At 45.4% G+C, this 23,830-nt stretch overlaps 2 protein-coding genes across 3 annotated transcripts in view; one reads left to right on the top strand and one right to left on the bottom strand.

Moving 5' to 3' along the window:
- tarbp2 (TAR (HIV) RNA binding protein 2) overlaps nucleotides 1-9,084 on the bottom strand; it is a 12,304-nt gene extending 3,220 nt beyond the window's left edge. Inside the window, exons 1-4 of one of the 2 annotated variants that reach the window (XM_035761154.2) lie at nucleotides 8,868-9,084; nucleotides 8,063-8,136; nucleotides 2,303-2,546; nucleotides 1,964-2,039 (exon numbers count right to left, since the gene is read on the bottom strand). In XM_035761154.2, coding sequence (XP_035617047.1) covers nucleotides 1,964-2,039; nucleotides 2,303-2,546; nucleotides 8,063-8,136; nucleotides 8,868-8,920 — 447 coding nt within the window. In that variant the 5' untranslated portion in view covers nucleotides 8,921-9,084. Of the gene's footprint in view, nucleotides 1-1,963; nucleotides 2,040-2,302; nucleotides 2,547-8,012; nucleotides 8,137-8,867 lie in introns of both variants that reach the window. The other variant, XM_035761155.2, reaches the window with a different exon arrangement.
- A 1,119-nt stretch (nucleotides 9,085-10,203) lies between these two features.
- LOC127932609 (keratin-associated protein 10-7-like) lies at nucleotides 10,204-23,138 on the top strand. The gene is made up of 3 exons (XM_052528622.1): nucleotides 10,204-10,236; nucleotides 21,695-22,988; nucleotides 23,122-23,138. Exons 1-3 carry the CDS (start codon nucleotides 10,204-10,206, stop codon nucleotides 23,136-23,138), a joined length of 1,344 nt encoding a protein of 447 aa, XP_052384582.1.
- The last annotated feature ends 692 nt before the right edge of the window (nucleotides 23,139-23,830 follow it).

Here is a 23,830-nt window from a genome sequence, read left to right on the forward strand (position 1 = left end):
GAGCTACCCTCCTGTAGGTTCACTCCAACCCTGTTCCTGGAAAGCTACCCTCCTGTAGGTTCCCACTCCAACCCTGTCCCTGGAGAGCTACCCTCCTGTAGGTTTTCACTCCAACCCTGTTCCTGGAGAGCTACCCTCGTACAGGTGGGTAGCTTTCCAGGAACAGGGTTGGAAAACCCTGATCTATATATAGTGTATTGAGAAAGTATTCAGACCCCTTAACTTTTCCACAGCCGTATTCTAAAATGGATTAAATTGCCCCCCCCCAAATAGGGCTGTCTTCTGTATACCACCCCTACCTTGTCACAACACAACTGATTGGCTCAAACACAATAATGACAGAAATTCCACAAATTAACAAGGCACACCTGTTAATTGAAATGCATTCCAGGTGACTACCTCATGAAGCTGGTTGAGAGAATGCCAAGTGTGTAAAGTTGTCATCAAGGCAATGGATAGCTACTTTGACTAAAATAAAATATATTTAGATTTGTTTAACACTTTTTTTTGGATACTACATGATTCCATATGTCATTTCATAGTGGTCTTCAATATTATGTGAAGACCGTCTACAATGTAGAAAATAGTAAATAAAGAAAACCTCTGGAATGAGTAGGGATGTCCAAACTTGACTGGTACTGTAAGTATTCAGACCCTTTGTTGCAGCACCTTTGGCAGTGATTTACAGCGTGAGTCTTCTTGGGTATGACATTACAAGCTCATACCTGTATTTGGGGAGTTTCTCCTATTTTCCCCTGCAGACCTTCAAGCCATGTCCGGTTGGATGGGGCGCGTCGCTGCACTGCTATTTTCAGGTCTATCGAGATGTTCGATCGGGTTCAAGTCTGGTCTCTGGCGGGGCCACTCAAGGACTTTTCCCGAAGCCAATGCTGTGTTGTCTTGCTTAAGGTCGTTGTCCTGTTGGAAAGTGAACCCTTTCCACAGTCTGAGGTCCCGAGCAAGTTGTCATCAAGGATCTCTGTACTTTACTCTGTTCATCTTTTGAATCGATCCTGTCTAGTCTCCCAGTTCCTATCGCTGAAAAACATCCCCACAGCATGATGCTGCCACCACAATGCTTCACTGTAGGGATGGTGCCAGGTTTCCTCCATTCGTGACACTTGGCATTCAGGCCAAAGAGTTCAATCTCGGTTTCATCATGGTCCAAGATTGGTGAGTGCTGCAGAGATAGTTGTCCTTCTGGAAGGTTCTCCCATAGGAACTCTGAAGCTCTGTCACCTCCCTGACCAAGGCCCTTCTCCCCCGATTGCTCAGTTTGGCCGGGCGACCAGCTCCATGAAGAGTCTTGATGGCTCCAAATTTCATCCATTTAAGAATGGAGGCCACTGTGTTCTTGGGGACCTTCAATGTTGATGACATGTCTTGGTAACCTTCCCCAGATCTGTGCCCCAGATCTATGCCTTGATACTGTCTCGGAGCTATATAGACAATTCCTTCGACCTCATGGCTTGGTTTTTGCTCTGACGTGCACTGTCAACTGTTGGACCTTATATAGACAGGTGTGTGCCTTTCCAAATCAATTGAATTTTCCACAGGTGGACTCCAATTAAGTTGTCGAAACATCAAGGATGATCAATGGAAACATGATGCACCTGAAATTTTTAGTCTCATAGCAAAGGGTCTGAATAGTAAATAAGGTATGTTTTTAGTTTTTTTTGTATTCAATTTGCAAAAACTTTTTTTTTTTTTTAAACAGTTTTGGCTTTGTCATAATGGAGTAGTGTGTGTAGATTGAGGAAAAACATTAAGTCTTACTCTAAAATAGATTAAATTAACGTAACAATGTGAAACAAGTCAAGGGGTCTGAATACTTTTTGAATGCACTGTGTACATATGTACACGTTAATAGCAATAAATCTTATTGAACTGAGTTGAAAGGGGTTCAAAATGTAGTTCTGAGAGGACTGAGTTCATCTGTAAATGAACTCAGGATGCATCTCACCTGCAGAGCTCCCACAGGGTTGCATTCTGACTGCTGAGACGTGCCGCTTCCTGAAGTCTTCATCTCTGACGGAGAACTAGGGAGGGAAAACAGAAGAGAAAAGACCTTATTTACCCCAGACTGACCAAGAGCACACGATCTATCATAATTATAAAATGGTTGGCAAGGAGGTTTTGCAACTTTACCAAAATAAGAGGCACTTGTCTACAGTGTTTTTGCGTCCTGGCTTCCAATAGATAGCCTCTCTACATTACTCTCGCCACATAAGCCATTGAAGCCAATTATCACTGCGTTCAACTACTCATTTTCTCTGGATTCAAACGTGTATAATCCACTCACCTGTCCCCATCCAAAGGCTCTTCCGCCCCAATAAACCCTTCTCCCAATCCTTCTCCCAGCACCACTGGTCCCCCTAGTCCTCCTTTCATCATCTTCAGGGCGGCCTCTGCTGCCTTGTGTTTGGCAGCCTTCTTGCTGGGCCCCTGGCCGGTGCAGCTGATCTCTCCCACGGACACGCGGAACGTAAAGTTGGGTTGGTGCGCCTGGCCCTCGGCCTTGAGCAGGTCATACACTGGGGTGTTACCTGGAACAAAAGGATTGGTAGTGTTGCAGCACAGACACTTGAGATCCTACCATGCTACTACCATAGAGATCCTATTAAATTACTAGAGGGGTTATGTCAAACCCTCAGTTTCAGAATGAGGTGAAGATGGCAGCCATATTGAATTCAGGCTGTAACAAAATGTGGAATAAATCCAGGGTGTGAATACTTTGACGGCACTAATTAGAAATACAATTCATACGGGTTTTTATACAATTTCTGTACAAATAGCCTCAAATATATGTAAACAAACCATAAAATGTCCATGTTTGCTTTCTTGGAAAGCTGCTATATGATACAATATCAGTACTTGTTGCATGTACAATTTGTCTGTCCTATCAGCAACTGATTTCAGACAGCGTATGGCTGTGGATCGACTTGTTTGAATGGAATGTTGTTGCGGTTTATGCTAAGGTTGCTAGCAACAGCGCAGAGTTAGCAAGCTAGCTTAATGGCAGCACAATCCTCTCGATGCTACTGTAGTGTCCCTCTTAAATTTTTTTTTTTTAGAACAAAAACATCTCAGCTTCCACAACTTCCCCAAAAGGATGAGACTTTAAGTGACAGCAATGAGAACAGACGAGCGCCCAGACTATTTTACATGGGAGCATCTTTAATCAATAGCCTGCATTTTAACCTGGCTAACATCTACTTAACACCAAAAGGCCGTGTACGCACTGAGACGGAGACCGTTCCCTGTCGGTTCTCCTGGAACTGGGGAGGGAGCCTGCATTCTTGGGTCTCTCCCTTTGATAGAGCTGGGAACAGGAGGTGGATTTCTCAGCTATTCACAAGTGTTGGTCCCTCTGCACTGACTACAGAGGCCCATGACTAAGCCCTCCTCTCCCGGGTGAGTAACGTGAACTTAGGTTTTTCAGACGGTTGGTGTTGTAGTTCTGCAAACAGTTGCTATATTTCAGGTATTACATTAGCTGTATAGCGCTAACTGGCTAGCCAGGTTGCATGTCTTTTCTCCCACTCTGCACTCCAACTTAAGCCCCTCCTTTGGCAGTACGTCCAACCGGCCTCACAACCTCAGAACATGCCAGCCCAGGACCTCCACATCCTGCGGGATCGTCTGAGACCATCCACCCGGACAGCTGACGAAACTGAGGAGCATTTCTCTTAAATAAAATCTCTTGTGGGGAAAAACTCATTCTAATTGGCTGGGCCTGGCTCCGGTTCCCAATTGGGTGGGCCTAAGCAATCCAAGACCCACCCATGGACGAGCCCCTGCCTGGTAACGTGATATCCATAGATTAGGGCCTAATGGATTTATTTTAATTGACTGAACTCAGTAAAATCGTTGAAATTGTTAGTCTATTTTTGATGTTGTTGTTCAATATACAATTGATCATAGGTGTGTTGAATATGCTGCATTGGATGGAATCAAGGAACAAGCGCTATAAGTCCAACAGTTTTTTCGTACACATCCAGCTCCAAAAATTCTGTGCAGCCAATGAGGACTTCAGGTTCCTATAACCGGTTCCATTCAGAGAAGATCTTCATGGTGTTCTGGGAGTCTACTGCCCCCTCTGACCTCCAGGATGAATCTACTGGTCCAAGGCACAGAAGACTGGAATAGGAAGTGCAACACCAACAGGAAGCTGCCACTCATTGACAAAATTATTTCTGTAATGCTGTGGAGTAACAACTGGGCTGGAGAACGTGTTGGCGGACATCTTTGTCCCTTCAAATGAACCGCATTATAATAACCTGGACCAACGACCTGCATCTCGTCTCAGGTTCTGCGCCCATTTAGATGCCATTGGCCCAGTTCCAGGTGTACTGTCCAGAGTACACAGTCCAGATTTACCCTGACTGCACAGATCTGAGATGTGCCTGATTGGGATCGCACCTCGTTGAGGCATCACTTTTGTATCCAAACTCTTCACTGATCAGGAGATCACGAGTCTCTCGGGAATCCTCGAGCCTGGTGATGGATGCATGGAAGACGAGGGGTTCGTCAGAGAGGATGCTGTCAGATGTAGGGGCAACACTCATCGTTCCCCCATTGAAGAGAGCAACTCAGCTTACGTGGAAGGACAAGAGCGAAAGCAAGTCAATTGCACGTCAGCATGCTAGTAGAGAGCACTGTATCTGGGACAAGATTATCCCACTCATTCTGGTAGACTGTCAATCAACTGTGGAACAACTGCTGCTTATTGGTGAACTACCAGAGACCTCTGGATCTCAAGGGTGATCAGCCAGTGTGAAAACATGGTCAAGCACAGCAGGACACACAACAAAATAAATTATTTTAGTTAAATTAATTAGATCGTGATAAATAACAGCTTTAAACCAGTGAACATTTTTTTTATTATTATAAATTGATCTGTTCAAACAATATATGAATTTGGGATCATTTTTATATGGAATATGTACTGAAAACAGTTATGAATAACATGGGTTTTTGGGATGTAGTGTTTGTTAAAGAGAGAACTTTATTTGAAGATTTTATTCAATAAATACATTGGTGACATGTTAGGTCATAAAATAAATAGCGACATACAGTAGTGACTGCTTTTATCCAGAGCGACATACAGTAGTGACTGCATACATTGATACTTGTGTTCCCCCGTGGGAATCGAACCCACAACCCTGGCGTTACAAGCCCCATGCTCTAACACCTGAGCCACACGGGATAGACAAAAGAACAAAACAATTAAAAATACAATTCTTCTACCTACAACTTTGATGAGTTATCTAAACATCCCTGTAGGTGTAGAGGTCAGGTTCCTCAAAATAATCATCTCTCCAAACTCTCTCTACTGTAATGGCACTTCTAATGCTTGTAGTGAAGTCGTACTAAACTAAACCGGTTACAGGCAGTTGGCCCTGGACTTACTAGTGATGTGTGGCTGTGTTTGAGCTTGGCCTGGCCCTTGACAAACTGAAAATGTGCCTCACGTCCGTTACACTCAACATCAGGCACTTGATGTCAGCTAGCCTGAAGGGTGGCGCTGCAGAAGGGCCATAAACTTTCTCATCGTGGTTTGCCCCGAGATGGGGTGCATCTGGGTGCACAACAAAACCACAACGTTTGACTGAGACATCAAATCATTCAGAGTAGCTCTGGAGAACCTTAAGCTCAAGACCCCTTCACATAGCTCCGGTTTGCCGTTCACCTGGAAACGTGCTCATGGCTAGGGCCTGGCTAGATGATTCCCCACGCACGTGGCATGCCTCCCTAAACTGGCTAGCAATCACACGTGGTTTCCTCATTTCCTTCCATAGTTGACAGACAATACTGCTCGACTGTGTCCTTCTCAATAGCAGATGACAATGCTGGTGACACCTTTAAGCTCTCCAAGTGGTAAAACTGAGTGCAAGTAGGGACAAAGTTTAAATTACTGAACAATTTACTTGATTTTACTGAGAGCTGGAGGAACACAGGAGCATCTGGGTGTTTTAGAATCTCTGGTGACAGTTGGGGGCCAATGACATGACAGCACTGACCCATGGAGCATTGGACCAAATCTAGAGTCACCCAGAGTAATTTCTTTGAGTCCATGCAGCACCGTGGCAACGGCAGGCTGTGGTCACATGCTCCTCAAACTTTGTTCAGCAGACACAGTAATGTCAGGAAGGGGCCCTGAAACACAGACAAGGGATGAGTGTCAACCAAGATTGTAAAACTTTAGTTCAAGCAATTTCAACACAAGTGAAAGCAACTTGTGAGCGCAATGGGGACGCCAACTTGTTTAAAACACAGTTTAACTCACAGGGAATGCTTGATAAAGAGTGGGTTTTATGACACTCTTGCCTGATGTCCTTGGCTTCCTCAGAACCATTTCATCCAATGGGCTCTGGTCAAATCCCTTGGTAAAAATATATGTTTTTTTAAATGCATAAAAAAGATTCAGGATGAATGTAACACTATGTGCAGTAATATGAGTTTACAGAAATGCTAAATGGGTGTTCTCTATGACAATATGAATAATCCTCACATTCAAAACTCATCCGAATCCTTGGCCAATGCCACAACTACAGTTCTCCATGCAAAGCAATGGTGCTGACACTGTCTACAACACCATTGTGGTGTAATGTGCAGTCTGGAAGAGTAGAGCCACCATATTGCACAAAGCGCCCTCAGCTCGATAAGCCGTTTACGATGACAGGCTTCTTGGATGCTTGCAATGTAATCTAAAATAACGTGTGTGTGTGTGTGAGGGGATTCATACAATGTTTTTGATAATCTGCAGCAGCAAGATCATGTTTGCTTCTCATCAATTCTAACATTAAAAACATAACTGACCAACTGTAATAAAAGTGGACTATACGTCATGTTACGGTTATCCAGCTTCAGATCAGTAACAAAGGAACTATGCCTACGGTGAACAGATACAGAGTTGGATTATCTTGAAGAAAATACAGGTAAACTGCCTATCATCTCTCGTAACCTGCAGTGACTAGAGCTCCTCATTCACACGTGACACCTTGCCCATACTACCACTGCCCCCTCCTGGTCTTCACAATGCATATTCAGAAGAGCAGAGCATGTAAGAACGTTAGGTGACAAATATTAAATTGATGCATGACATTGTAAGTTACCATTGCTACTCTTAACATTACTGAGATTGCTCTAGCTAACGAGCAACAAATAGATTACAGTGGCTGGTCAGATAGCTAGCTAACTTATTAACGTTAACTAAGTCTGACAAATCTTAAGTAACGTTAGGTAACTCATGATAGCACTAACCAATTTGGTAACGTCTTAACTAGCACTAACCAATTTGGTAACGTCTTAGCTATCGTTAGCTAGCTATCTATCTCAACTGGTCACTTCAAGTACTAACTTACCTTGATCGTTGAAGACATTCTTTGTGGAAGAACTTGTATCCTTTTTATGAAGTTCTGATCTCTTCGTCTGGGAATGTTCGTGAACGATAGCCAAATCGCTAATGCCAAACTCGGGAAAATTGAGCAGTGACTGGGTAAACTCCAATGTTTGAATGTCACAGAAGTCTACAGACAACCGGATATCGGCGCACACTTCTCGGCGTGGAAGGAAGTGGTCTTTTTGGGGGCGTGAAAAATGCCTATTGACTCACTGTCGTGTTTGAAGATTAATGTTGGCATCTTGGCAGTTCATTTCATTAAGCTATGGAATTATTCCTCTGAAACTGACTGGCTAGCTAGCTAACAAAGAGTGCAGATAAATTCTTCAAATGCATTATTTTACACAATATCTTATTGCAGCACTGGTAAACCAGGGTTGACCAACTCTGACCAAAATGTCTGACCTTTATCCCAGCATAAGACTGGCCATGTCCATTCTAGTACTCAAATTCAGAATTCTATGGCTTCTACAGTATAAAATATATATATTGACAAGTGACCTGTATTGAGGCAGTGTGTTAATTCTACTAAATAAGCAGATGATAAACCAGTCCATTTGGTATAGTTGTAGGTAGCTAGCTAAGACAGAACAGAATGAAACCTTACCCAGACTCTGAGACAGAAGAGGAAGCATTCCTAGACCATCTCTGCCTTACCTATCCGCGTTCCATATTCCTGTAGCAGACTGATGGGTGTCTTGCCGGGGTTCACAGCCAGCATTTGCTCAATACTGAGGACAAAAAGATGGGAGAGCTGAAATTGTCATTCAGCAGTTCAGAGGAACGATATGTTGTTTCTCTCCGAGAGACTATGACATGAAGTGATTGACAGGTAGGTAGACAGAAACACTTGTCTAGTTGGGAGGTTTGTTTGTTAGCCAACAGATCCAACCCACTTGCAGCTGCACGAGGGTCGAACAGCATTCTTGCATGTAATTAAGACATTTTGGAGCTGGCATGAGATATGGCTCAGGAAAACATACCTCAATCCAGGAATAAGAAACTCACTGTACCCCCCGAATTGTTCCATTATCCCAACCAAGATTGAATGGCTGCTTGTTTTCAACGAACACTCATTCAATCTTATTGATGTTACTGTTGGTATAATGGGACAATTTGGAGTATGCATTTTTCATCTCTGGATTTGAGGTACGTTTTGCCGAACTCGCACCGGCTCCGCAGTTAATATACACAGGAATGCTGTCCGAACCCAGTGCAGCTGTAAGCAAACGGGTCGGATCTGCTGGCTAGTTAGCTAACTAACTCAGACAGTTTATTGAAAAATACCCTGGCCTTGAACTACAAAATGCAATTATTAAAACGCTTGACATTGAATGGTAAATTAATTAATCGGTTTACTTTGCTACACAATTTGTGCTTAGAGGACATTTAGTTAAACTAGGTGAGATTCTGGACCGCCTAGCTAGCTACATATGGTAGCTAGCCATCGCTACACGCTTACCTGGAGCACCCAGAGTTTATCTTGCAACTGCCCGGTGTTGTCTCGTCATTCATTCCCTATCGACAGAGATGAAGCCAACAATTGCAAATCCCCCCCACAAATACTGACACTTGATTTCATGAGCTATTTTCCAAGTCAGTGGAGGCAGCGACATGTGAAGAGACACCTCGCTCTCCCAGTCCCACCAGAAAACAGCTTCTGTTTGGCGAATTGTTATGACGTCGTCAATACGCACCGGGAATAATTTCAATCTCGACAGTTCATTGGTCCGCTAGAGACCTACGATCCGCTCGTTTTACACGGCGGCGTGTCCCGTTTCGGGGTAATGCAATTTTACTCATATTACATTTACCTCAAGGGGGCAGCAGACTGATTAAAACATTTTTTTTATGAACTTTAAGACCGAGGACGAGTGTTTTGCGGCCCCAGTCCTTTGGGGCCTCAGGGGCTCCTGGTTTCAACTTTGGCTCTCACTCCTCCTCCTCATCCCACAACATGGAATGGAAGTGATGATGATTGAGATACATCTTTGCTAACTGAGTGAACTAAAGAAAGGAAGGATATTTTTTAAAACTTGAATTTAGTCAAACTAACCACTATATAAAAAAAGACACATGACACTAGACTTTAGTTTCACAATACAAAGCCGTAATCTATCAGTCTTTCTCATGGTTGATTTAAGTCAGTTGAATCTAATGAGAACCCCATTCACAACCTTTCATTCTTCATTCTCTCTCCTTTCTGATAATATTTGGATATTATTGTGAACAAGTATTGGATCCTCTTATGGATATTCAAAATTCTACTTTGTTACACAAGGGTGCATGCTCAGCCCTCCAACTCGATCATCAAGTTTGCAGACGACACAACAGTGGTAGGCCTGATTACCAGCAACGACGAGACAGCCTACAGGGAGGAGGTGAGGGCCCTGGCAGAGTGGTGCCAGGAAAATAACCTCTCCCTCAACATCAACAAAGCGAAGGAGCTGATCGTGGACTTCAGGAGACAGCAGAAGGAGCACGCCCCCATCCACATCGACGGGACCACAGTGGAGAAGGTGAAAAGCTTCAAGTTCCTCAGCGTACACATCACTGATGATCTGAAATGGTCTTTCCACACAGACAGTGTAGTGAAGAAGGCGCAACAGCACCTCTTCAGGAGGCTGAAGAAATTTGGCTTGGCCCCTAAGACCCTTGGCCCCTAAGACCCTCACAGATGCACCATTGAGAGCATCCTGTCGGGCTGTATCGCCGCCTGGTACGGCAACTGCACCGTCTACAACCGCATGGCTCTCCAGAGGGTGGTGCGGTCACACTGCCTGCCCTCCAGCCGAGCCATGGCCTGTTCACCCGGCTATCAAGAAGGCGAGGTCAGTGCAGGTGCATCAAAGCTGGGACCGAGAGACACTGAAAAACAGCTTCTATCTTACGACCATCAGACTGTTAAATAGTCATCACCAGGCAGCCTCCACCCAGTTCGCTTCCCTGAACTCAGACACTGTCACTAGCTGGCTACCACCCAGTTAATCAACGCTGCACCTTAGAGGTCCCGTTAGAGGCTGTTGTCCTATGTACATAGTCATGGAACACCGGTCACTTTAATAATGGAACACTGGTCACTTTAATAATGGAACACTGGTCACTTTAATAATGGAACACTGGTCACTTTAATAATGGAACACTGGTCACTTTAATAATGGAACACTGGTCACTTTAATAATGGAACACTGGTCACTTTAATAATGGAACACTAGTCACTTTAATAATGTTTACATAGTTTTATTTTTATTTTACTGTTGTCCTATGTACATAGTCATGGAACACTGGTCACTTTAATAATGGAACACTGGTCACTTTAATAATGTTTACATAGTTTTAGTTTTATTTTACTGTTGTCCTATGTACATAGTCATGGAACACTGGTCATTTTAATAATGGAACACTGGTCACTTTAATAATGGAACACTGGTCACTTTAATAATGGAACACTGGTCACTTTAATAATGGAACACTGGCTACTTTAATAATGGAACACTGGTCACTTTAATAATGGAACACTGGTCACTTTAATAATGGAACACTGGCTACTTTAATAATGGAACACTGGTCACTTTAATAATGGAACACTGGTCACTTTAATAATGTTTACATAGTTTTATTTTAATTTTACTGTTGTCCTATGTACATAGTCATGGAACACTGGTCACTTTAATAATGGAACACTGGTCACTTTAATAATGGAACACTAGTCACTTTAACAATGGAACACTGGTCACTTTAATAATGTTTACATAGTTTTATTTTAATTTTATTGTTGTCCTATGTACATCGTCATGGAACACTGGTCACTTTAATAATGGAACACTGGTCACTTTAATAATGTTTACATAGTTTTATTTTACTTTTACTGTTGTCCTATGTATATAGTCATGGAACACTGGTCACTTTAATAATGGAACACTGGTCACTTTAATAATGGAACACTGGTCACTTTAATAATGGAACACTGGTCACTTTAATAATGGAACACTGGTCACTTTAATAATGGAACACTGGTCACTTTAATAATGGAACACTGGCCACTTTAATAATGGAACACTGGTCACTTTAATAATGGAACACTAGTCACTTTAATAATGTTTACATAGTTTTATTTTACTTTTACTGTTGTCCTATGTATATAGTCATGGAACACTGGTCACTTTAATAATGGAACACTGGTCACTTTAATAATGGAACACTGGTCACTTTAATAATGTTTACATAGTTTTAGTTTTATTTTACTGTTGTCCTATGTACATAGTCATGGAACACTGGTCATTTTAATAATGGAACACTGGTCCCTTTAATAATGGAACACTGGTCACTTTAATAATGGAACACTGGCTACTTTAATAATGGAACACTGGTCACTTTAATAATGGAACACTGGTCACTTTAATAATGTTTACATAGTTTTATTTTAATTTTACTGTTGTCCTATGTACATAGTCATGGAACACTGGTCACTTTAATAATGGAACACTGGTCACTTTAATAATGGAACACTAGTCACTTTAATAATGGAACACTGGTCACTTTAATAATGTTTACATAGTTTTATTTTAATTTTATTGTTGTCCTATGTACATCGTCATGGAACACTGGTCACTTTAATAATGGAACACTGGTCACTTTAATAATGTTTACATAGTTTTATTTTACTTTTACTGTTGTCCTATGTATATAGTCATGGAACACTGGTCACTTTAATAATGGAACACTGGTCACTTTAATAATGGAACACTGGTCACTTTAATAATGGAACACTGGTCACTTTAATAATGGAACACTGGCCACTTTAATAATGGAACACTGGTCACTTTAATAATGGAACACTAGTCACTTTAATAATGTTTACATAGTTTTATTTTACTTTTACTGTTGTCCTATGTATATAGTCATGGAACACTGGTCACTTTAATAATGGAACACTGGTCACTTTAATAATGGAACACTGGTCACTTTAATAATGGAACACTGGTACTTTAATAATGGAACACTAGTCACTTTAATAATGGAACACTGGCCACTTTAATAATGGAACACTGGTCACTTTAATAATGGAACACTAGTCACTTTAATAATGGAACACTAGTCAATTTAATAATGGAACACTAGTCACTTTAATAATGGAACACTAGTCACTTTAATAATGGAACACTGGTCACTTTAATAATGGAACACTAGTCACTTTAATAATGTTTACATAGTTTTATTTTACCTTTATTTAACCAGGCAAGTCAGTTAAGAGCAAATTCTTATTTTCAATGACGGCCTAGGAACAGTGGGTTAACTGGTCTAGGAACAGTGGGTTAACTGCCTGTTCAGGGGCAGAACGACAGATTTGTACCTTGTCAGCTCGGGGGTTTGAACTTGCAACCTTCCGGTTTCTAGTCCAACGCTCTAACCACTAGGCTACCCCATAGTGACCCCACAACATTTCATATATATATACTGTATTCTAGTCAAAGCCCACCCTATTCAACTATTACTGTACTGTTATTCTATGCTACGTATTTTACAGAAATACTACACATTCTATCCACATACTGTGCATAATGTCTATACATCCCATCATACATATATATACACTGAACAAAAATATAAACGCAACATGTAAAGTGCTGGTCCCATGATTCATGAACATTGCTCGTCCTAATATTATATTCCTTAATTCCATTATTTTATTTTTTAGGTGTGTGTGTATTATTGTGAATTTTTAGATACTACTGCATTGTTGGAGCTATGAACACAAGCATTACGCTACACTCACAATAACATCTGCTAAATATGTGTATGCGACCAATAACATTTGATTTGATTTGATTGATACGTTGTGTACAGCTGTACAGCTGTGTATGTGTCTAGGGTTTTTTGCCTTGGCTGTGTGTGTACTGTAGTGGTATTTTGTAGTGGGTTGTAGTAGTGTTGGGTGTATGTTATTATAAATATTTAGAGGGTGGGTTGTAAAGTCTGGTCTGTCCCTGTATATAATCCCCTGCAGTAAAGTGTGTGTGGGGGGGGGCATCAGCAATGGTCTCCCATGGAGTAATAGGTGTGAGTGAGGATGTCACCACAGCCCAGCCCAGCCAAGCCCTGCCCCAGCCCAGGCAGAGAGCACCACAGACAGACGAGGGGAGGGGGAGGGGGAATTGGAAACATATGGATGGGCCTGAGTGCTGTCTGCTCTTTCCTGGCCCCTCCTCCTCTGTCTGGTCCTTGGCCTCTCATTCCTTCTCCAGTCCAGACAGTGGCTGAATGTACCTCATATGTCCAGTCTACGTATACAGTACCTTGGTAGAAACAATTTATTTTCCTCTGCACTCACATCCAGACCCAGGGACACATCAGAAGCATTAGGGGCCACTGAGCTTTATGATTCCGTGTATGAATGTCTCACAGACACAGGGACACAACAGAAGCATTAGAGGCCACTGAGCGTTACAATTCGCTGTATGAATGTCTCACAGACACACATCCAGCTGTTTCCTTCCTCCGTGCACCCCGGTTGGACTGCGAGGTAGCAACACCATTTCATTTCTTCCTCCACACTCACATCCAGGCACACTAAGACAAGACAAGGTCCTCCCTGTCTCCATGTTGTTTTGTCATTCTTTAACTTCTTATGACCCAACTGTAGGAAGCTCTAGGAATATCTTCTTTAGTAACAGCATGACGACCAAAACCCAACACTACCCAGCACTGCCACTCCAAGGATAACATCAAAATACTCGCCACATCACTATCGCAGAAAACATGAAGTGACAAGAAAGCCCTTCCAAAGTTTCACATTAAAGCAATTACCGGGGAAAGAACTGGGAATGTTTCTGTGCTCGTGTGTCTGGAGTGTGTGTTTGATTCTGCATGTATAAGATGTGTGTGTGTGTGTGTGTGTGTGTGTGTGTGTGTGTGTGTGTGTGTGTGTGTGTGTGTGTGTGTGTGTGTGTGTGTGTGTGTGTGTGTGTGTGTGTGTGTGTGTGTGTGTGTGTGTGTGTGTGCAAAGTAAGGGAGTATGTATGATCAGTGTGGTGATGGTGGTGGTGGGTTGGAGGGGGTCCGACACAGAGAGACAGACGCCAGGCTGGGTTTGGAACAGATCCTGTTGAGGGACTGTGGCTGACGGAGTGTGGAGGGACTGGCGAGGAGGAGAAGGGATGGTAGGTTAGGGAGGAGTGATGCCGGGATTGGGGCGGACAGACGGACGGAAGGGGAGGTTGGGGGAGTAGGGTGGGGGCTAATTAACTAGGGCTAGGGTGACATGGAGTCCCAGTGACTTGGAGTCCCAGTGGTTTGGAGTCCCAGTGACTTGGAGTCTCAGTGGTTTGTAGTCCCAGTGGTTTGGAGTCAGTGGTTTGGAGTCCCAGTGGTTTGAAGTCCCAGTGGTTTGGAGTCCCAGTGTTTTGGAGTCCCAGTAGTTTAAAGTCCCAGTGACTTGGAGTCCCAGTGGTTTGGAGTCCCAGTGACTTGGAGTCCCAGTGGTTTGGAGTCCCAGTGGTTTGGAGTCAGTGGTTTGAAGTCCCAGTGGTTTGAAGTCCCAGTGGTTTGGAGTCCCAGTGGTTTGGAGTCCCAGTAGTTTAAAATCCCAGTGGTTTGGAGTCCAGGTGGTTTGAAGTCCCAATGATTTGAAGTCCCAGTGGTTTGGAGTCCCAATGGTTTGGAGTGCCAGTGGTTTGAAATCCCAGTGGTTTGTAGTCCCAGTAGTTTTAATTCCCAGTGGTTTGGAGTCAGTGGTTTGTAGCCCCAGTGGTTTTGAGTCCCAGTGGTTTGGAGTCCCAGTGGTTTGGAGTCAGTGGTTTGGAGTCCCAGTGGTTTGGAGTCCCAGTGGTTAGAGTCCCAGTGGTTTGGAGTCCCAGTGGTTTAGAGTCCCAGTAGTTTTAAGTCCCAGTGGTTTGGAGTCCCAGTAGTTTGGAGTCCCAGTAGTTTTAAGTCCCAGTGGTTTGGAGTCCCAGTGGTTTGGAGTCCCTGTGGTTTGGAGTCAGTGGTTTGGAGTCCCAGTGGTTTGGAGTCCCAGTGGTTTGGAGTCCCAGTGGTTTGGAGTCCCAGTAGTTTTAAGTCCCAGTGGTTTGGAGTCCCAGTGGTTTGGAGTCCGTGGTTTGGAGTCCCAGTGGTTTGGAGTCCCAGTGGTTTGGAGTCCCAGTAGTTTTAAGTCCCAGTGGTTTGGAGTCAGTGGTTTGGAGTCCCAGTAGTTTTAAGTCCCAGTGGTTTGGAGTCTGTGGTTTTGAGTCCCAGTGGTTTTGAGTCCCAGGGGTTTGGAGTCCCAGTGGTTTTGAGTCCCAGTGGTTTGGAGTCCCAGTGGTTTAGAGTCCCAGTGGTTTGAAGTCCCAGTGGTTTGGAGTCAGTTATTTGGAGTCAGTGGTTTGGAGTCCCAGTGGTTTGGAGTCCCAGTGGTTTGAAGTCCCAGTGATTTGGAGTCCCAGTGGTTTGGAGTCCCAGTGGTTTGGAGTCCCAGTGGTTTTAAGTCCCTGTGGTTTGGAGTCAGTGGTTTGGAGTCCCAGTAGTTTTAAGTCCCAGTGGTTTGGAGTCTGTGGTTTTGAGTCCCAGTGGTTTTGAGTCCCAGTGGTTTGGAGTCCCAGTGGTTTTGAGTCCCAGTGGTTTAAAGTCCCAGTGGTTTGAAGTCCCAGTGGTTTGGAATCAGTTATTTGGAGTCCCAGTGGTTTGGAGTCCCAGTGGTTTGGAGTCCCAGTGGTTTGGAGTCCCAGTGGTTTGAAGTCCCAGTGATTTGGAGCCCCAGTGATTTGGAGTCCCAGTGGTTTGGAGTCCCAGTAGTTTTAAGTCCCAGTGGTTTGGAGTCCCAGTGGTTTGCGTTCAACCACATGCTGCTTTTGATGAGGGCTGAATCCTCAAGCTCAATCAGTCTCACATAAAGCCAACTGAGGGAGAGAGGGGGATAGAAAAGGAGTGGAATGAAGAGAGAAGGAATGGGAAGAGGAGTGAAGGTATGGGGAGGGGAGTGAAGGGGTGGGGAGAGGAGTGAAGGGGTGTGGAGGTGAGTGAAGGGGTGAGGAGAGGAGTGAAGGGGTAGGGAGAGGAGTGAAGGGATGGGGAGGGGAGGGGAGTGAAGGGTTGGGGAGAGGAGTGAAGGGGTGGGGAGAGGAGTGAAGGGGTAGGGAGAGGAGTGAAGGGAAAGGGAGAGGAGTGAAGGGTTGGGGAGAGGAGTGAAGGGGTGGGGAAAGGAGTGAAGGGGTAGGGAGAGGAGTGAAAGGGTAGGGAGAGGAGTGAAAGGGTAGGGAGAGGAGTGAAGGGAAAGGGAGAGGAGTGAAGGGTTGGGGAGAGTTGTGAAGAGGTGGGGAGAGGAGTGAAGGGGTAGGGAGAGGAGTGAAGGGGTAGGGAGAGGAGTGAAGGGGTGGGGAGAGGAGTGAAGGGGTAGGGAGAGGAGTGAAGGGGTGGGGAGAGGAGTGAATGAGTGGGGAGGGCAGTGAAGGGGTGGGGAGAGGAGTGAAGGGGTGGGGAGAGGAGTGAAGGGGTAGGGAGAGGAGTGAAGGGAAAGGGAGAGGAGTGAAGGGTTGGGGAGAGGAGTGAAGGGGTGGGGAGAGGAGTGAATGAGTGGGGAGGGCAGTGAAGGGGTGGGGAGAGGAGTGAATGAGTGGGGAGGGCAGTGAAGGGGTGGGGAGAGGAGTGAAGGAGTGGGGAGAGGAGTGAAGGGGTAGGGAGAGGAGTGAAGGGGTAGGGAGAGGAGTGAAGGGGTGGGGAGGGCAGTGAAGGGGTAGGGAGAGGAGTGAAGGGGTAGGGAGAGGAGTGAAGGGGTGGGGAGAGGAGTGAATGAGTGGGGAGGGCAGTGAAGGGGTGGGGAGAGGATTGAATGAGTGGGGAGGGCAGTGAAGGGGTAGGGAGAGGAGTGAAGGGGTAGGGAGAGGAGTGAATGAGTGGGGAGGGCAGTGAAGGGGTGGGGAGAGGAGTGAAGGGGTAGGGAGAGGAGTGAAGGGGTGGGGAGAGGAGTGAATGAGTGGGGAGGGCAGTGAAGGGGTGGGGAGAGGAGTGAATGAGTGGGGAGGGCAGTGAAGGGGTAGGGAGAGGGAGTGAAGGGGTAGGGAGAGGAGCGAAGGGGTGGGGAGAGGAGTGAAGGGGTGGGGAGAGGAGTGAATGAGTGGGGAGGGCAGTGAAGGGGTGGGGAGAGGAGTGAAGGGGTAGGGAGAGGAGTGAAGGGGTGGGGAGAGGAGAGAATGAGTAGGGAGGGCAGTGAAGGGGTGGGGAGAGGAGTGAATGAGTGGGGAGGGCAGTGAAGGGGTAGGGAGAGGAGTGAAGGGGTAGGGAGAGGAGTGAAGGGGTGGGGAGAGGAGTGAATGAGTGGGGAGGGCAGTGAAGGGGTAGGGAGAGGAGTGAAGGGGTAGGGAGAGGAGTGAAGGGGTAGGGAGAGGAGTGAAGGGGTAGGGAGAGGAGTGAAGGGGTGGGGAGAGGAGTGAATGAGTGGGGAGGGCAGTGAAGGGGTAGGGAGAGGAGTGAAGGGGTAGGGAGAGGAGTGAAGGGGTGGGGAGAGGAGTGAAGGGGTGGGGAGAGGAGTGAATGAGTGGGGAGGGCAGTGAAGGGGTGGGGAGAGGAGTGAAGGGGTAGGGAGAGGAGTGAAGGGGTGGGGAGAGGAGTGAATGAGTGGGGAGGGCAGTGAAGGGGTGGGGAGAGGAGTGAATGAGTGGGGAGGGCAGTGAAGGGGTAGGGAGAGGAGTGAAGGGGTAGGGAGAGGAGTGAAGGGGTGGGGAGAGGAGTGAATGAGTGGGGAGGGCAGTGAAGGGGTAGGGAGAGGAGTGAAGGGGTAGGGAGAGGAGTGAAGGGGTGGGGAGAGGAGTGAAGGGGTGGGGAGAGGAGTGAAGGGGTGGGGAGGGCAGTGAAGGGGTAGGGACAGGAGTGAAGGGTTGGGGAGAGGAGTGAAGGGGTAGGGAGAGGAGTGAAGGGGTAGGGAGAGGAGTGAAGGTGTAGGGAGAGGAGTGAAGGGGTGGGGAGGGCAGTGAAGGGGTAGGGAGAGGAGTGAAGGGTTGGGGAGGGCAGTGAATGAGTGGGGAGAGGAGTGAAGGGGTGGGGAGAGGAGTGAAGGGGTGGGGAGAGGAGTGAAGGGGTAGGGAGAGGAGTGAAGGGGTAGGGAGAGGAGTGAAGGGGTAGGGAGAGGAGTGAAGGGGTGGGGAGAGGAGTGAAGGGGTGGGGAGAGGAGTGAAGGGGTGGGGAGAGGAGTGAAGGGGTGGGGAGAGGAGTGAAGGGGTAGGGAGAGGAGTGAAGGTGGGGAGAGGAGTGAAGGGGTGGGGAGAGGAGTGAAGGGGTGGGGAGAGGAGTGAAGGGGTGGGGAGAGGAGTGAAGGGGTGGGGAGAGGAGTGAAGGGGTAGGGAGAGGAGTGAAGGTGTAGGGAGAGGAGTGAAGGGTTGGGGAGAGGAGTGAAGGGGTGGGGAGAGGAGTGAAGGGGTAGGGAGAGGAGTGAAGGGGTAGGGAGAGGAGTGAAGGGGTAGGGAGAGGAGTGAAGGGGTAGCGAGAGGAGTGAAGGGGTGGGGAGAGGAGTGAATGAGTGGGGAGAGGAGTGAAGGGGTAGGGAGAGGAGTGAAGGGGTAGGGAGAGGAGTGAAGGGGTAGGGAGAGGAGTGAAGGGGTAGGGAGAGGAGTGAAGGGGTGGGGAGAGGAGTGAAGGGGTGGGGAGAGGAGTGAAGGGGTAGGGAGAGGAGTGAAGGGGTAGGGAGAGGAGTGAAGGGGTAGGGAGAGGAGTGAAGGGGTAGGGAGAGGAGTGAAGGGGTGGGGAGAGGAGTGAAGGGGTAGGGAGAGGAGTGAAGGGGTAGGGAGAGGAGTAAAGGGGTGGGGAGAGGAGTGAAGGGGCAGGGAGAGGAGGAGAAGAGAGAAATGGAGAGGAAGTCCCAGTGGTTTATACGATTTATAGGAATGAAATGACAGCCCTGGAAGAATAACTGTGTCATTATGATACAAAATCCAGAATATCGCTTAACCTCTCAATACAGTCTCAATACAGTCTTAAAGCAGTCTCAGTGCAGTCTCAGTAAAGTCTCAATACAGTCTTAAAGAAGTCTCAGTACAGTCTCAATACAGTCTCAGTACAGTCTCAATACAGTCTCAGTACAGTCTCAGTACAGTCTCAGTACAGTCTCAGTACGGTCTCAAAACAGTCTCAATTCAGTCCCAGTACAGTCTCAGTACAGTCTCAATACAGTCTCAGTACAGTCCCAATACAGTCTCAGTACAGTCTCAATACAGTCTCAATACAGTCTCAGTACAGTCTCAATACAGTCTCAATACAGTCTCAATACAGTCTCAGTACAGTCTCAATACAGTCTCAATACAGTCTCAGTACAGTCTCAATACAGTCTCTGTACAGTCTCAATACAGTCTCAGTACAGTCTCAAAACAGTCTCAGTACAGTCTCAGTACAGTCTCAATACAGTCTCAGTACAGTCTCAAAACAGTCTCAAAACAGTCTCAATACAGTCTCAATACAGTCTCAATACAGTCTCAGTACAGTCTCAATACAGTCTCAATACAGTCTCAGTACAGTCTCAATACAGTCTCAGTACAGTCTCAAAACAGTCTCAGTACAGTCTCAGTACAGTCTCAATGCAGTCTCAGTACAGTCTCAATACAGTCTCAGTACAGTCTCAATACAGTCTCAGTACAGTCTCAATACAGTCTCAGTACAGTCTCAGTACAGTCTCAGTACAGTCTCAATCCAGTCTCAGTACAGTCTCAATCCAGTCTTAATCCAGTCTCAATCCAGTCTTAATCCAGTACTGTTCGCTGTACAAAACTGTTTACATGATTATCATATTTGACAGTATGTTTGTCTCAGGGTAAGGCTGAAGGAGCGCTGTATGTGTACTGTAGCTGTGTGACTATGCATATCTTTGCATGTCAGAGTGTACATACAATATATAGTAATTGTACTGTGTGCGTGTGTGTGATCGTGTGGCATGGCGTCATGGTGCTGGTTGAATGTGGCACCCATTAGTGGTTCTCCTGAAGAGCTCACAGACACACACACACACACACACACACACACACACACACACACACACACACACACACACACACACACCCACACCCTGGCAGGACGAAAGCAACTCTAAATATTTCCCCCGTCACAGTACCGAGTGGCAGGAGTCTCAGAGCCCTCTTCATTTCTTTACTTAAAGTTACGTTCTGTAGAAAGTGATCCATTGCTCTTCTCGTTAATAAGGGCATAATTCGTACGCATTTAATTAAATCAAAACATCTCCCTGCTCCCCCTCTCAACTGTGTACACTCTTAGATTTAGGTGTGACTCAAGGAACCCTGGACATTCTCAAGGAACCCTGGACATTCTCAAGGAACCCTGGAGCTCTTCAAGGAAACATTGCAGTCAATAGGTTAATATTTGCACCTTTGGTTAGTTGAAGGGTTAATGGAGAAACCTTTAATGTTTCAATGTAGCAAAGGCATCCTGGAGGAACCATTTTGCTGGCACGTGCAGAGCTCTTTGAATTAATTTAGCTGTTGGATTTGTTGCGCTGCCAGACTCAGACGAAGATGAAAATATGTGTTTTTTTGGGATAGCTAGCAACTTGTAAACAAATAGCCATTCCTATATGAGTACTATTTTACCAGCCAGGTTTAATTCTGATTTTTTTTTAATGATGATAATGACATTTGTTTATGATGATAATTATTAGGTGTTGGCTTAGGTCGCTAGCTAGCTACAGAATCTTCAACCTATTGTAGCCTACACTCTTAAAAATGCTTGGTTGTTTGATTGACCAAAGTGCTGGGTTGTTTGATTGACCAAACTGTTGGGTTGCAGGCATTGAAGTCACTTAGTTTAGTTGTTTTCTTTAAAAAGAGCCAGGTTGGGTTGATGCTGGGTTATTAAAATATGACCCGATCTGAGGACTGGAAGCGTGGCTTAGTAGATACATGGCTTTCAGATAATTAACTTTGACCATCGTGAGAGTAAATGTCATTCCTGTTCATCTGTTCTGTTGTATTGTCATCTCATGTTAAGGTTGAACAGTTTTAATCCGTAGTGTACAAACTTAATGTGATGAACAGGAATGACATTTACTCTCACGTGTGGCCAAAACTATCTGAAAGTCAAACCTCCAATCCTCTAATAGGCTGCTGCCACTACAATATATTATGAAAAAGGTTGAATCCCTTCCATCACAAAAAAAGGTTCCTGTTTGAACCTTTACACAGGCAGCCCAATATCAACGTATAAATGTCAATCTGTGAAGGTTTTGCACACAAAAAATGCATCATATCACAGGGGTTCCCCCACATTGGCAATCTGAACCCCAAAAGGTTCTTTGAGGCTCCTTTACTTCTAAGAGTGTAGGGTCTCTGCTACTCCTGCAAACCCACAACCTCCTGTAAGCCTACAGCCTCCTGTAATCCTACAACCTACTGTAAGTCTCCAGCCTCCTGTAAGTCTACAGCCTCCTGTAAGCCTACAGCCTCCTATAAGCCTACATCCTCCTGTAAGTCTACAGCCTACTGTAAGCCTACAGCATCCTGTAATCATACAGCCTCCTGTAAGTCTGCAGCCTCCTGTAATCATAAAGCCTCCTGTAAGTCTACAGCCTCCTGTAAGTCTACAGCCTCCTGTAAGCCTACAGCCTCCTGTAAGCCTACAGCCTACTGTAAGTCTACTGCCTCCTGTAAGCCTACAGCCTCCTGTAATCATACAGCCTCCTGTAAGTCTACAGCCCCCTGTAAGTCTACAGCTTACTGTAAGTCTACTGTCTCCTGTAAGTCTACAGCCTCCTGCAAGTCTACAGCCTCCTGTAAGTCTACAGCCTCCTGTAAGTCTACAGCCTACTGTAAGCCTACAGCCTCCTGTAAGCCTACAGCCTACTGTAAGTCTACAGCCTCCTGTAAGTCTACAGCCTACTGTAAGTCTACAGCCTCCTGTAAGTCTACAGCCTCCTGTAAGTCTACAGCCTCCTGTAAGTATACAGCCTCCTGTAAGCCTACAGCCTCCTGTAAGTCTACAGCTTACTGTAAGTCTACTGTCTCCTGTAAGTCTACAGCCTCCTGCAAGTCTACAGCCTCCTGTAAGTCTACAGCCTCCTGTAAGTCTACAGCCTACTGTAAGCCTACAGCCTCCTGTAAGCCTACAGCCTACTGTAAGTCTACAGCCTCCTGTACATCTACAGCCTACTGTAAGTCTACAGCCTCCTGCAAGTCTACAGCCTCCTGCAAGTCTACAGCCTCCTGTAAGCCTACAGCCTACTGTAAGTCTACAGCCTCCTGTAAGTCTACAGCCTCCTGTAAGTATACAGCCTCCTGTAAGTCTACTGCCTCCTGTAAGTCTACTGCCTCCTGTAAGTCTACAGCCTCCTGTAAGTCTACAGCCTACTGTAAGTCTACTGCCTCCTGTAAGTCTACAGCCTCCTGTAAGCCTACAGTCTCCTGTAAGTCTACAGCCTCCTGCAAGTCTACAGCCTCCTGTAAGTCTACAGCCTCCTGTAAGTCTACAGCCTACTGTAAGCCTACAGCCTCCTGCAAACCTACAGCCTCCTGTAAGTCTACTGCCTCCTGTAAGTCTACAGCCTCCTGTAAGCCTACAGCCTCCTGTAAGCCTACAGCCTCCTGTAAGCCTACAGCCTCCTGTAAGTCTACAGCCTCCTGTAAGTCATATGAAGAGTCTAATTCCAAAATGCTATATATCCATTTTCAAAATTGTTGGTAAATGTGGCTTGCATTGAGAGGAAGCCCTGATTCTCATGGACACATGAGTATGTCTCTTCTGCCTGTGTGAAGCAGGACGTGAAATCTGACACCACTTCAAGCTGGGATGTCCCTCCTACCATTTCATTCGCTCTACCGACTGTTCATCAATTCCTGGCTAAACCCTACAGCCACTAACAATCCCCTGGAATCCTTACGTTGTAACGCAGCAGGAGAGAGTAGGAGCACATTCGCTGTAGCACATTCAGAGATCGATTTATAGCCAGTAATCTAAAATAATTAATAGATTTTAAACAAAAAAAAACATTTCTGTTTATACTGTGTACTTGAGCTTGGGTCCTCAAAAGTGACTACATCTCAGCAATTTCGAACTATTTTTTTAACAGAAAGGTGAGATAGGATCCTTTCTTGAGGTATGCAGCATTACTAGTTATTGTTTATGGCTCTCTCATGATAAATAATTACTTTTGGGGATTATATAGATTACATTTTGGTTTACATTTAAAAGGTTAAAGAAATTATGAAAAAGATTGGTGTGGTTTTTTTTCCATATCTAATCATGGCTTGGGGTTGTTCAATGACAGACATGCATTTATTTAAAACCTTGATGGTTTCGTTTCAGAGAGAAAAATAATCATGCTTTTTTCCCCCAAAATGCTATATATTCGCCTCACTGCTGGGTTTTTACACAGTCTAATGTATCAAATAACAACCTTTTTTACTAAAGTCATTTAGCAGATGCTCTTATCAAGAGCGATTTACATGAAATGTATTCATCTTA

The sequence above is a fragment of the Oncorhynchus keta genome, chromosome 10 (assembly GCF_023373465.1).
Source record: "Oncorhynchus keta strain PuntledgeMale-10-30-2019 chromosome 10, Oket_V2, whole genome shotgun sequence".
Lineage (NCBI taxonomy): Eukaryota > Metazoa > Chordata > Actinopteri > Salmoniformes > Salmonidae > Oncorhynchus > Oncorhynchus keta.